Source organism: Indicator indicator, chromosome 24 (assembly GCF_027791375.1).
Source record: "Indicator indicator isolate 239-I01 chromosome 24, UM_Iind_1.1, whole genome shotgun sequence".
Lineage (NCBI taxonomy): Eukaryota > Metazoa > Chordata > Aves > Piciformes > Indicatoridae > Indicator > Indicator indicator.
The window spans coordinates 15,166,655-15,180,783 of NC_072033.1; the positions used below are offsets into that span (position 1 = coordinate 15,166,655).

The following is a 14,129-nucleotide window of genomic DNA, read 5'->3' on the forward strand; positions in this document are numbered from 1 at the left end:
GGCTCACAGCTCTGCTCTCCCCCTGGAGTCCAGGGGTGCAGGGCTGAGCTGTGCTGGGGGAGTTGTGCTGGGGTTTGGTTTGCTACAACCTTCTCTGGGCTCGGGGTGTCAGCACTGCAGGAGGAGGAGGCTGCCCAGCTTGCAGGGGAGGCTCAGGAGGTCCCTGCTGCACCCAGGCTGGGGGACAGGAAGAACAGGGATGCTTCCCACCCCATGGGGTGAGGAAAAGGTAGTGAAACGAACAGGTGCTGCAGGGACCTCCCAACACCCCCAGCCCCTCCCTCCTGTCCCTGCTCCACCGTTCCTCTCCCCGCAGCAGCAGCCGCTCCCCGGGAGGAGCGCAGCACCGCGCTGGGGCCAGGCTGTGCTTCTGCAGCCCTTCCGTGGAGGGCTGGAACCATCGCGGGCTAAAGCTAGTGAGGGGCTGGGGAGGCCCCGGGCAGGAGGGGAGGCAGGGGGTGGGCAGGGGGCCGCGGGGGCCGCTCACTTGGGCTGGGGGGCGATGATGACGTTGCGGTAGCCTTTCACCCCCAGCAGTTTGTCGCTCTCGAAGTCCACCACCAGCTTGTGCCGCCCTGCCTGGCGTGGCACCAAATCCAGCCTGACCTTGGCCTCCGCCTGCGGCTCCACTGGCTCCTCGCTGCGGGGGGGCAGGGGGTCAGCAGGGTGGCCAAGGGGTGGCCACTCTCCCTCCCGGGGCCCTGTCACCCTCCCCATGCCCACAGTGCCACAGGAGGGCAAGTGGGGCAGAGCTATTCTGACCACGCAGGCACCAGGCAGAGCCAGCTCCCAGGGCCACCCTCCCCAGGTGGCTCCCAGGGCCACCCCACTCCCATTCCCAAGGGCCCAGCTGGGGTAAAAAAAAAAAAAAGCTCTTACAGCTCCTTGACCTGCTGCCCATCAGTGAGGTTGGCACCCTCCATCATGAAGACACAGTTGTGGAGGGGGGCAGAGAGGGGGTTCACCAGGCTGATCTCTGCCACCAGCTTCCGATTCTGCATAGGCTCCCCCAGAATCTGCAAGCAGGAGGGGTTAGAGCCCCAGCACAGCCATGCCTGGGGGCCACACTGCTCCCCTTGCCCCAAGTCTGGGGAGCTGAGGCAGGTCCCTGGAGATGCAGGTCCCAGAGGATGCAGGGTCCTGCTGCCTGAACCCCACCTGGGAACCCCAAAACTTGGGTCACTAGGACCAGCTCCTCAGGATGATTGCAGCAACCCCATGCCAGTTAGAAATGTGTGTTCCCCCCCATGCCCTGCCAGTCCATCCAGGGCAGAGCTCTGAGTCCTTACCCTGATCTTGATCTCTGGGTTCTGGATGAGAATGTCCCTGACGGCCACGACCACGTCACCAGTCTGGTACTCAGTCAGGAGAGCTACCACCTTGATGAGGTTGTCCTGGGTCAGGTTCTCCCCATAGTGCTCGTACAGGATGCGCAGAGGCACTCTCTGCTCTGGAAGGGGGAGCAGAGTAGTGGGGTCAGGGCTTGCTCCCTGCCCAAGCCAGTGCCTGCAGCCTTGTGCTGGCATCTGGCTGCTCCTGGCATGGCCTGAGCTTCTCAGGAGCTTCTCCAGGTGCCTTGTAAGGACAGGAAAGTTTTGGGAGAGCTGGGGTTGGCGTGGTACTGTGAGCCCATGAACAAGCCTGGGCTGGGGGTGCCCGGGCTAATCACTTCCCAAAGAAAAGGGGATCTGTCTGTCCATCACCAGCTCCAGAGTGTTGGTGGTTCCCACCTCAAGCAACCTGCAGATGGTTGCTCTGTGCCCATCAGGGTGCTGCTCCCACTCATGCAGGGAAGCAGGGCTGTGAGCGCCTTGTCTTGGGGCGTTGGGAAGGGACCCTGAATGCAGCCAGGGCTCCAGGATGAGGTTCTAGAAGCCATGTTCAGGATGTGGGGAGGGAAAGGAGCCATGTGCCAGGGCAGAATCCCATGGCTGTGCCTGCATCAGGACCCACAGCTGGTGGTGGGAGCCAGCCCAGCTCCCTGACAGCTGCCCTCGTTCAGCTCTGAGCTTTGTTTATCCCAAATCCCTTCGGAATTGAGCTGTCTTCTGCTGAGGGGGGAAGGAAGCTGAAGGCAACCAGCTGCAGAGCTGTCCTGGGGAAGGATCCCAGAGAGGCCGTGACCGCTGGAAGCACACAGCTCGGTGTTCCCGGCACAGGATGTGCCGTGCTGGAGCTGAGACGGGAGGGAGGGTCCCGGCACGCTCCGGCTGGGCTGCTCTTGCCAGCACGGGGCACAGCGTTCCCTAATGGCTGCAGTGTGGGGAACCCTGGGGTCTGCGTTCCCAGGCAGGAGCTGCAGAAGCCTCAGAGGGAAATGGTGTTAGGTTAACTTGTGGACGGGGACGTTAAAGCCAGGGAATGTTCAAGTGGAGGGATGCCAGCGGCATCCTGCTTCCCTTCACAGCCAGAGCAGGCACCTTCCTCATTCCCTCCATAAATCCTCATTCCCTCCACAACTCCTCATTCCCTCCACCACTCCTCATTCCCTTAAGGCAGCCTCACAAGCAGCAGGGAGCTGAGTGCTGCGTTTGTCACGGCCCCGTTAGCTGAGCGGAGCTTGGCAAGGATTAAAATCCAAGGCTGTTCCAGGACAGCAGATGGGTCACATTTCCAGGCCCTGCAGGGTCTGTGGAAATCTGGCATAAATCAAGTCTCGTGGTTAATTAGCAGGCGTGAAGCTAATTTGTACGCAAGGCAGAGGCAGGCTCGGCCGCGACCGCGACCGCTCCGTGCGGAGCCCACCCACGGAGGAGCTGCCGTCACCCGGCTGGGCAGCAGACCGCGGCGCTGCCTTCCCTCGGCTGGGGCCGTGCTGTCGGAGCTGGCCCGGGGTCAGTCCTGCTCTCCCTGCCCTGGGAGAATCCTGCAGGAGAGCCCAGCCTCGCTTTGGAAGAGCAGGACTGGGGTGCAGGTAAGGGAACAGAGTGGCCAACAGTAACTTCTGTCCTGCTCTAGGTGCTTTCCCAGCCCCTGCCTGAGCACGTTCCTCACCCTTCCATCGAGGAAAAAAGTCCACAGTGGTGGATGAAGGAGGAGGAAGCCCTAGCAGAGCCATCGCTCACCGAGCAGCCCAGGGATGGGGCTGCAGCTCTTGAGCCCTTCCCAGCCTGGGGCTTTGAGGTCACTGCTGAAGGAGGGTAGTAAGAAGGCACGGAGCAGCTGCTGGATGGACAAAACACCCTGGATCCTGCTGCCCAGCCCCAGGCCCTGCTTTAACATTGCTGTTATCTCATGGATCAAACAGAAACCTCCAGCTGCTGCCCCAACTCCAGCCGTGAGCGTGCTGGGCGGATTGGTGGCAGTGGTACAACTGGAGGGCATTCTGGAGGAGAGGACACGAGTGGAGGGGAGGCAAGAGGAGGGGAGGCGAGAGGAGGCGAGAGGAGGGGACGCAAGGGGAGGGGACGCAAGGGGAGGGAACACAATTGGAAGGGATACCATCCCCCCTGCGGTGCCAGCAGGTCCCTTACCTGCCCAGGGCTCAAGGGTGAGGTTCAGCAGGTCCTTCAAGCCGCACTGGGGCCCGACGGTGCCGTTGTAGCTGGCGGTGCGGGCGCCCAGCGTGAGGCGGCAGCGGCGCTCCACGTCTGTGTTGTTGTTGATGACGGCAAAGACGTCGAAGTCGCAGCCATTGTTGGCCCCATCCGACAGCTTGATCCTGAGGTGCAGCCCCTCGTCCTCCTGCCGCTGCGAGCTCGTCTCACGCTCTGCCTTGGCAAACACTTCTCTCTCCTTATCAGACCCTGTGGTGCACAGAGAAACCCACGGTTCCCAGGAGGGCACGGTGAGGCCAGGGTCCAGGCTGCTTCTCACTGGTCCCTGAAGACCTCCTGGAGCAGTTGGTGCCTCGATGAATCATTTCCCCACTCTGCTTCCCAGCAGCCATCCCTTCCCCGGGACACCTCCTGCCACCCACTGCATACCTTCTGGGTACTTGTAGGTGTGGGTGATGTCCTCCCTGCTGTCCCTGCCCACGCTCTTGGTGCTGATGTTCTTCCCCACCACTGAGGAGTGGGTGCTCTTCTTCTGTGTCCCATCGTTCTGCACCACCCAGTAGACCACGTCGGCGTTCACCTCGGCGAAGACGAAGGGGATGTCGTACTTCAGCTGCAGGTCGCCCTCCTTGATGGCTCGGACAGGGGCTGGCCCGCAGCAGAAAACCCCTGCGGGGACCAGACCCAAAGTCACCACGCAGGCTTTGGCCACCACGAGAGCGAGGGCAGTAGGGAGCCCTCACTGTGTCACGGGTAAGGGGTGGCACAGAGCACCCCCGTGGTGCCCACCATACCTTCGCTCTTCTCCTGGGGCGTCGGGTCCAGCGCCTGCCACCCGTCATAGCCAGGCGCCAGGTCTGGACGAGCCATCCAAGATTCCACCCAGCAGTGGAAGTTCCTGCAAGAGAAGCCAGGATGTAGGAACCTCAACCTCCTCCAGGGCACAGCAGCTCTGGGGAAGAGGCAGGTGCTGCCCTGGGGAGCAGGCAGGCTGGAGGCCCCTCGTGCCCCTCACCAGATCATGTCCCTGGAGCGCTGCTCCAGCTCCCCTGTCTCGCTCAGGTAGCGGTCGATGATCAGGTTGCCGTTGGTATCATGAGCTGAGTTGTAGTTGGTCACCACCCGGCTGGGGATCCCCAGGCACCTCATGACTGTGGGGAGGCAGGGCAGGCTGAGACAGGGCCCTGGCACTGGGGTTCCCTGAGGTGGCACAGCCCCCATCCCTCAGAGCCCTGGCTTCACACAGCTCCCATCCTGCAGGACCATGCAAAGCCATCCCACACAGCCCCAAGTTCTCCTGCCCTTCCTTTCCACCTCAAAGGGTTTCCCCACCAGAATGAGCCAGTCCCTGCAGTGGGCATGGGCAAACTGGGTGGCACAGGGCACTGGCAGCCTGCAGAGTCTGGGTACTGCAGGAGAAAAAAGACACAAAAGCAGCTGCCAGTGCGTGTGTGGAGTGCGCAGGCAGCAGAGCTCAGCCTCTCATTTCATCTCCCAGCTGCTTCTGCTGTCAGCAGAGCTCTCCGGGGAGCAGGGAGGCTTCAAAGGGAGGCTCCCAACTCCTGTGAGTGCCGGGAAATCCACTTTGGTTTCCTGCTCTTTCTCTGCCCTGTAAAGGCTCTCATCTGGCTGTGATCTACAAACACAGACAAGCTCCTGCAGCTCCCCAAGCGCAGCCTTTTCCTCCACAGGTGTGAAGTGTGATTGTGCACATCCCACCAGCCACCAGCATGGAATTCTTTCCTCTTTTTTTTTTTTTTTTTTTTTTTGCCCCAGCCTGGCTGCTTCGTTGGCAGTGGAATTGTTTTGATCTCAGAGGATTCGAGATTTTACTGCAAACTTGACCTTAAAGCCATTTTTCCTTCTCCTGAGCTGGGCATCCAGCCCCTCCTGCTCTGCCAGCTCGAAGTGAAAAGCCAGAGCCCTTTGCTAACCCACTCCACCCCGCCTCCCCCTCCTTCATTTCCTACCACAGAATCACAGAATCAACCAGCTTGGAAGACACCTCCAAGATCATCAAGTCCAGCCAATCACCCAACCCCCACCCAATCATTAGACCCCAGATTGGACTAACAGAGAATTTAATTGCTGAGCAATCAGCAGGAGCTGAGCATCACCAGCCTGAGACTTCCCTCCTGCTGCAGCACTGGGAGAAAGGCTGGAAAGCAGGAAGCTGGGACGGGAAATAGAAAGCCACACAGCTGACCCCATCCAGCTGGGGGAGGGCACAAAGAAGACCACCAGGCTCTCACCAGTACATGCCACAGCAGCAAAGACCCAGCACTGCCCATACTTGACTGGTTGGCACCCGAAACTCTTCCACCTCTTGAGTATATCCACGCTCCCGATCCAGGCCATGGGGTTCATCCCATCTTCATACTGGTTGTCCCAGCGCCCTGCCAGCACCCCCCGGTCCTCATCGTTGCAATTTACCTGTGGCATGGCAAGAGGGAGGGATGGAGGGAGAGGTAGGATGCCCAGCAGCCTCCAAGACCTTGCTGGGATGTGGGGAGGACGTGGAGCAAGAGGGCACCGGGATGCACGCATCCGCGTGCATCCCGGTGCCCTCTTGCTCCACGTCCTCCCCACATCCCAGCTAATTTGGGATGGATTTTTAGGAACACATCAACTTTCCCAAGAGTTTTGGGGTGATCATCTCCTGCAGCAGCCAGTGAGGAGCAAAGGCAGATCCTGGGATTGAGCATCCCCCAGCTTTGCTGCTTCTCTCCTCTGGGAAGGATCTTAATGGAGGGGGAACCACCCCCAGGGAGGGAAAGCGGTGCGACGGGGGGTGGGGGAAGGGCAAATGTCACCTCTCGCTGTGCCAGCAAGGTGGGGGGATGGGGAGGGAGGGGTCTGTTTGCAGGGGGGAGGTCGCTGGGTGTGCTGGTGGGACTCACCATGGCGCTCACCACCCTGCCGATGTACACGGGGTCGTTTCGCCGGGAGCAATCCCGGTTCTGGTCCCGCAGGAATTTGGGGTTTGTGTCCAGCAGCTCGAGGCAGATGGACAGGATGTCATCCTCAAACTGGAGAGGAAAAAAAAAGGAGGGGGGGTGGGGGTGTGTGCGGTCCCTGGTGCACCCAGGGATCTCCTGCCTTTTCCTCCCTGCCCGGCTCACCACCATGCCCCTGCAAGTGGAGCTGCTGGGCACACAGCAGGGTCACATAGTCCTGGGGTCCCCTCCCTCAGCCAGCAGCTTCTGAGTGACGTCCCCCTCCCCCCATTTGTGCCACCACGACGAGGAGCTGGAGCGGTGGCCAGCAGATGCTCAGCCTGCTCTCACGCTGGGGCTGGATGCTGCTTCCTGCCTCTCTGCTGCACAGGGACCTGACCTCCAGGAAAACCTCCTGCTTCCCACCAAGGCTGAATCCCAGCCCTGCCCCAGACTGCAGCACGGGTCCTGCGTGGGCCACGGCACCCCCGCTCCCGCGGCCCCTCCGGGACATCCCCGCGGGGCTCAGGGTGTACAGCTGGGGCTGCCCCTGCCCGGGGTGGGCCCAGCATAGCCACGGGGGTGTGGGCGCTGCCTTATCAGCACAACCGGCACTGCCCTGGGGAACAGCTATCGGGTGCGGGCTCCCGACACTGCGTGGTGACCCCGATTAGAGCCCCGGGGCCCCCTGAATGCTTCCCAAGCTCTGCTGTGCTTCTGAGTCAGCAAGTTCCCCTCCTGGAAATGAAACTGAATTCTTTTGAGTGGGGAGAGTCCGACCCTTACCCCAGCACTGCCAGGTCACCACCAAACCGTGGCCCTCAGCATCACATCTCCGTGGCTTTGATACCTCTCCAGGGATGTGGACTCCACCACTGCCCTGGGCAGCTTGGGCCAGGGCTTCAGGGGAAGGAAATAGACTAACAATGGGAGACCTCGAGCACCAGAAATGGTCAGGAACTCTTAACAGAAAGGCCAAGGCAAAAAAAATCACCACAAATTGAAACTCCTGCACCACTGCCAGAGGAACAGGCTGCCCACAGAGGTGGGAGCTGCCCCGTCCCTGGCACCATTGCAGGTCAGGTTGTCTGGGGCTCTGAGCAACCTGCTCTGGTTGCATCTCAACTTGGATCTCATTTTGTCTGTCCCATGGCTGTGTGGTGGGTGTCAGATCCTCCCTTGAGTGCTGGCTGCATTCAGGTTGTGTGTCTGGGGGGCACATGCGTGGCACCAGCCCCCACACCCTGCAGTGCTAGGCTCTGCCAGGGGTCCTGGGGGGGGCAGGTCCTGCTCACCTGGCCAAAGTTCCAGGGGGTGGAGGTGATGTAGTCACGGGAGCCCTGGTAGATGAGGCCCTGCTGTGACAGCACGTACTCACGGCGCTCATCCTCATCCCGCAGGAAAACTGTGTCCTCTGTGGGGAGAGCCAGAGATGGGCATGGGGCTCTGCCCCACATCCCCTGCTCCCCAGCCCTGCTCAGAGTCCCCTGGCCCTGCTCAGAGCCCCCCACTCCGGGGATGTGCCAGGCAGTAACCATAGACCTGGTGGGAAATGAAGCAACAGGATATAAACTCCAGCACAGGAGGTTCCACCTCAGCATGAGGAGGAACTTCTTCACTGTGAGGGTCACAGAGCACTGGAACAGACTCTCCAGAGAGGTTGTGGAGTCTCCTTCTCTGGAGTCTTTCAAGACCCATCTGGGAATGTTCCTGTATGACCTATGCTGGATTCTATGGTCCTGCTCTGGCAGGGGGGTTGGACTGGATGATCTTTGGAGGTCCCTTCCAACCCCTAGCATCCTGTGAGCCTATGATCCTGTGACTGGGACTGCTCCCATCTGAGAAAGCTGCTGGAGAATTTTAGCCCAGTTTGATTCAAGCTGATGGGAGTTTTCCAGCAGTTTGTGGGGTTTCCCATTCTTTCTGCTTTCTCTTTTTCTTTCTTCCTTCCCTTTTGTTTCACAGAGTCAGGACATTTCCCAGCAGGGAACCCTCCCAGTGAGAGCAGCAAGTGGTGGGAAGTGGGAGCACTGAGGTGGCAGCTGAAGCCATTCTGCTCACCCAGCAGTTGCTGCTGGAACCCCCCTATTTACTGGAAATGTTCTGGGAAGGAGCCCAGCACGCACATCCCCTGCTCCAGCTCAGCACAGCTGAGCAAAGCTTCCTAAAGACCCTTATCACTGCAGGGCCAGGAAACAGCCAGTTCGGCCCAGGTTCAGCCCAGGTCTGCCTGGGAGGAGCTGGAGCTTGGCAGCTCCTGGAGCAGAGGAAGGACCTGGAGCCATGGTATCCTGGTTGCTGCTTGCCAAGGGCCATCAACATCCCCCAGCACTGAGCCTCTCTCTTTTGCCCCAGGCTGCCCCAATTCCACCAGGAATGAACACCCAGGGCTCATCCTGGAGCCCACAGGTGGTGCCTGGCCCGAGGTTGGGTGGGGCTGGTGCAGGTCAGGGCAATTAGGGGCAGTTAAGAGCTTTCCCTCTGCTCAGGACAGCTAGGAGTTGTTGCTGCAGGTTGCTTAGAACTTTGCACCAGCACCACCAAGATAAGCTCCTGTGGGGCACCATCAGGTAGGGGCATTGGGTTTTTGGGGCACTGGCAAAGGGGTTGTGAGTGTCTTGGGGTGGGGGTGGTGTTTGTGGCCTCGACCTGCTGTGGGATCACGTGGAGGTGGATCAAAGTGGAGATTTCTGCTTAGATCTGATCTCAGGGCAAGGTTTGTGGCACCAGGGGTCTGCAGTGGTGAGACTCAAGGGGATGTGCTGCCTAGGCAGAGCTGGGGGCAGATGGCCTTTGCCCTGTGCCCAGCCTGGGGAAGGGCAATGCCTCACCTGGGTGCCAGGCATTGAAGAGCAGAATGAAGCTCCCGATGTGGCAGCTGCTGCCCTCGTAGCCAGTGGAGATCTCCACCGTCAGGCTGTAGCGACCGATGCGGGCGTTGGGGGGGGAGCAGAGCGAGACCGAGACCGCGCCCCCGTCCTGGTCCTGCACCACCGCGCTCCAGCTCGACTCCTCCGGCATGTCCGTCACGGCGAAGTGCCACTTGGTTCCGGACGTCTCGATGGGGCATGGCCCTGCCGAGAAAGAGCACATCAGCTTTCCGTGGTCTCTGGGACCCCACGCCATGAGGATGTGCCCGGGGGGCCTGCCCCGTGGTGCTCCCTGCGGCATTCCGAGGAATGCCAGGAATGTTTCCTGTTTGGTCCATTGGGTGCTGGAGGCATGGGGCAGCTGAGGGATGCTCATGTGAGTCTCCTGCTGTTTGGGACGGGGCAGGAGGGAGGGACCCCCCCCATGTGTGCCCCAGCGCTAGGAGAGTGGACAGGGTGCCCACCCCGGGGCCATGCCTCCTGCCCTTAGCTGCACCCACTAGGTGCAGAGCTGCCAGGTCCCTGTGCCCATGCAGCACGGTTCCACTACAGCCCGTGGCATGGGGGTCCCGGCAGTGCCCCCCCCGGACATCACCGGCCTGCTTCCAGCCCCACGACGTGCGGGCAGCCGCAGGCGTTGCTACAAACACGCCGGCAGCGGGGATGACATCAGTGTCCGCAGGCTGAGCCGAGGACAGCGTGATCCCTGCCACCCCCCCGAGCTCGCAGCGGTGTCCAAGCCACCTGCACCGAGCCAGTTCCCAACGCGGCTCCCAGGGGGAGCGGTGCCGCCCAGTCCCGGCCGGTGCCAGCGCGGGGCGGGCCGGTGCCACGGTGCACTCCCCTAGCCGGGGGGCACAGCCCCGGGCTGGCCCCTTGCCAGCCCTGTCCCGCAGCGTAGGGCAGGCGAGTCACCAAAAATACTCATGACCTCATGGCAGTGACACAGTTTTTCTCCTCTCTGTCTTTCCGAGGGCGCTGGGATTGAGCTAACCCTGTCCTGGCGCAGCCGGAGGGATGGGCAGCCAGGGGAGCCTGCCTCCCCTCACTCCTCCTCCTCTTTCTCTCCCTGCTTGACTGCAGAGCCCTCACATCCCCAGAGGGCCCCCGGTGCCTGCGCTGGGCTCTTCAAACACAATAGCTTCCAAATTGCTGTGTTAGCCCACGGGAGGTGGCACAGCCTGGGCAGCTTCGCTGTCCCGGGGAGGGCAGGTCTGGCACTCCCTGTCCTGGTGGGGCTGGCCCTAGCCAGGTGGATTGGGTTGGTCACGTCTCTATGAGACCCGAAGCAACTTTGTCCTTTTTCTGCACGTTCCGGAGTTGCCTTGCCCCGGGAGGCTCCGTTTCTGGCTCCTCTCTTGCAAAACCAGCTCAGGGCTGCCTGGGAGCAGCACGACCTCAAAAAACCCAAGAGGTTTGAGCTGGGGGTGTGCAGACCCCTGCCTTGGGACTGGGGGGAACGGGGGAGCTGCTGGTTTAGGGTGAAGCTGGGGAGGCTGAATTTGTGTTGTCACCCCACGGTGGGATCACAGTTTCTGAGGGCAAAGCAGAAGAGTGATTCGCAGTGGGAGGACACTGTGGAGTCACTGTGAGTTCTGCCCTGGTTGACTCAGCAGGACTCTGCAGCCCCAAAATAGCTCTTGCCCAAGAGTTTCCTCTCCCTTTGTTCCGAGCTGGCGAGGGCTGAGCCCCTGCCCGACGGCTGTGCTTAGCCCTGGCTGCAGATGCCACATCCCAGTCCCTGCTGCTTCTGGTGAGCTCTCACCAGGGCTGCACTGGTGGTGGGAGAAGCCCCTGGCTTGTAGCTGAAGTGGCCTGCTGGACACTGTGCCCAGTTCCAGGGTACCAGCTCTGGCACCGTTTGAGGCAGGAGGGGCACTGCAGCAGGGCTGTGTGCTGGGGGCAGCGTTTCCTTCCTCAGGGTCTGTGTCTCCTTGGCACATCCCCATGCTGGGGATGTCTCAGTGCTGAGGGCACAGGGAGTGGCTGGGTGAAGGCTCTCTGACAAGATTCACTTTGATGCTCCCCAAAAGGGTAAGAGACTCCAGGTGGGGGATTTCCTGGCCACAGCCAAGGCATTTCCTGGTGAGGTGGTGGCTATGGCATGGCCTCGGGTCTGGCACAGCCGTGGAATGAGGAAGAGGAGGAGGAAGAGGTGGCAGTGGCTTTGTTTCTTGCTTTATAGCTTCCCTCCAGCTCTCGTTACAGAGCCAAGTTTCTGCCTTCCCTCTCTGTCATGGTACAAAAGCTGTGCACAGCAGCAGCCCCTGCCAGGAGGGGCTGGGAGCGGGGTAAGGACTGGGTGAGATGGGGCAGGTGCCTGGGCGCAGCACAGCGAGGGCAGAGGGCAGCTTGCTGCTGGCCAGGGGCATGGCAGCACTCACCTGTCTCAATGTCAAAGGCCAGTTTGTCCACTCCCTCCTCGTAGGCCCTGCCTGAGAAGTGCAGGGTGATGGTGAAGGGCTGCCCACGCCGCACCACCAGCTGCTGGCAGCCCATCTCTGCCGTCCGGTGCTCGCGGCCGTTGCGCTCGCACTGCAGGTCCCATGTCTCCAGCACCAGCTCTGCCAAGGCAGCAGAATGCCCAGCTCAGGAGGGCAGGAGGGCTTGATCTTATCTCCCCCTCCCCACCCTTAGTCCTGGGATTGTGGATCTTGGTGCCAGAGTTTGGCAGCCACTGCCCTGTCTTTGCTCAGTGCTGCCCTGGGCACTGCAGCAGTGCCAGGCTCTGAGCATCCCTACTGGGGGGGCTCTGCTCTGAGCTGGCACTGTGTGCTGTGATGGGCAGAGGTCCTGGGGCTGAGCCTGCAGCTAAGAATTGCCCTCCTGACTGAGCTCCATGCCCATGCTCTGCTTTGTGCGCTGTTGTGCTGCCCTCCATGGTATCACCACAGAGGAGGGGCACCATGTGCTGCACAACTTGTGCCAGGTCCACAGCTCATGGCATCCTCTCTACCTTCTGGGAGGTGTGGGGTCCATCAGTCAGGGCTTGCTGCCTGGGTGCCCCCACCCCAAGCTGGCACTGCTGAGCCTGGAAAATGCCAGGAATGTTTCTGTGCCTCTGCCAGGCTGGGAAGGGTTCTGCAGCAGCTTTAATGCTCTGTGACTGCTAACAAATTGGGGACACCAACCACAAATCCAGTGATAAGGAGGGGGTCTGTCCATCCCTCCTGCTCTCTCTCCCAGCCCAGGCAGGGCTGTGTCCCTGTTATGTCCCCACCATGTCCCTGCTGCCCCAGGCACTGTGCTGGAGCCATGTGTCTCTGGAGGCTGGTGCCCCCTGGATGTTCTGCTGCTGTGTGGGTTGGCTGCCAGAAGAAGCAGAAGTGTTTGGTGCAGGGGAGCCCATGGCAAGCTCAGCACCAGCCAGGGACTGGGGTGGCTTGCAGGGGTGATGCTCAGATTGCTGTCGCCGCACCACAGCTTTGCCTTCCCTAGTGCCAGCCACGATTGTCACCAAGCCCTCCTCAGGGGTATGGGAACCCCACCATGAGCGTCCCAGGGACTCAGTGGGGCTTGTGCCCACTGTGGAAGCTGAGACTGGCCATGAATGGCTCTTGTGAGGTGACTCCAGCTGGTCCCTCAGGACCCTGGAATGGGGATTGGGCACAAAAAAGTCCCTTCCTGTGCCACCTGTCCCTCTGTGAGCAGGAGCATGGCTCCATGGTGCAGCCTCAAGCTCTGCCAAAGTCACCAACACTGAGCCAAAGGTGTGGCAAAAAGTGAGTTAGGGGAGCAGGATCTAGGCTCCTCCTGTCCCTGTCACCTGGGGTATCATCCTCCAAGCATCCAGCAAACAGCAGATTCTTCAAAGCAGGGGCAGGTGCCACCTCCCTGTGGGATTAGCCCCAGGAGATGTGTGAGGAGGGGGCTGCAGGGTGAGCAGGTGGCAGTGGGGTCCTAGGCATGGCCACACAGGAGCAAGAGGTGCCCCATGTGTAGTGGTTCAGCTCCCTGCCAGGGGCTGCTGGTGGTGCCCAAGCAGAGGGACCTGTGCTGGTGTCACCACTGTGGTGCAGGAGCCTGGTGAGCTGGGGACAGCCTGTGGCAGTGCTGGGCACTGGAGCAGAGTGATGCCATCTCACCCAGAAGGCTGTGTGCCCTCAGTGTGGCTCTGACCCAGTCCCTGGGGCTTGGGGTCAGCTCCGTTGGAGGTGAGGGGTGGGAGGTGATTTGCCCCTCCCTAAGATCTCTCCCTAAGCCCCGGAACCCTCCTTACCCCCGGGCATGTCCCAGCCCAGGTGTCACTGCTCTTCTTCTGAGCACCGAAAGCTTTATATAGCACCAGCTTCGAGCTGCCAACGCTGGGGCCACGGAGGGAGGGAGAGCACCGGCGGCAAACCACCGCCGAGCTCTGCTCCGGTCCTCTCCGGCCCTTCCCTTCCCGTTCCCTCTCACCCTTGATCCGGGACTCAGCCAAACAAAGGGCTGGAGGTGCCACCGAGCAGGGAGAGCTCCAGGATTGGATGGGATCGGAGGTGGGAGGCCAGCTCCTGCCGGTTGGAACCCCCAGGACGCCTGCGGGAGGGAATGGTCCTGCAGTCTTACCTTCGGCCATGGTGCCCTGTGCTGATCCTGATCCCGGTTCTGGTCCTGATGCCGGTCCCGGGTGCCCCGGGAACTGCCCCTCAGCGCCCGCTGCCCGGCCCCGCTGCCCGCCCCATTTATACGGCTCCCGGAGCCGCGCACACCCCCAGGAAAAAAAAGGAAAACAAAGTTTCCAGGAAACGGAGCGGTTTGGGTCCCACCTATTTAAAACAACCTCCCAAAAATAAAAAAGAGCCGCCGGGGCTCAGCGCCCTGCCCCTGCCCCGGCCCCCGGAGCC

At 61.1% G+C, this 14,129-nt stretch overlaps 1 protein-coding gene across 1 annotated transcript; it reads right to left on the bottom strand.

Annotated features, from left to right (window-relative positions):
- Positions 1–359: 359 nt before the first annotated feature.
- On the bottom strand, positions 360–13,929 carry TGM2 (transglutaminase 2). Its single transcript, XM_054391988.1, has 13 exons — positions 13,852–13,929; positions 11,688–11,867; positions 9,265–9,507; positions 7,729–7,847; positions 6,398–6,526; positions 5,750–5,930; positions 4,513–4,648; positions 4,292–4,395; positions 3,927–4,166; positions 3,474–3,746; positions 1,290–1,450; positions 880–1,016; positions 360–640 (listed from the first exon to the last, which is right to left on the bottom strand). The coding sequence occupies exons 1-13, from the start codon at positions 13,859–13,861 to the stop codon at positions 484–486; spliced, it is 2,070 nt and encodes a 689-aa protein (XP_054247963.1). The 5' UTR covers positions 13,862–13,929; the 3' UTR covers positions 360–483.
- Between the last annotated feature and the right edge of the window lie 200 nt (positions 13,930–14,129).

Bases quoted from the DNA above. Each gene is read 5' to 3' on its own strand.
- TGM2 (XM_054391988.1), bottom strand. The intron at 4,649-5,749 runs GTGAGAGCCTGG...GCCTCCCCACAG, and splicing joins TGCTGCTGTGGCATGTACTG to TCATGAGGTGCCTGGGGATC. The intron at 4,396-4,512 runs GTGAGGGGCACG...CTTCTCTTGCAG, and splicing joins CGCTCCAGGGACATGATCTG to GAACTTCCACTGCTGGGTGG.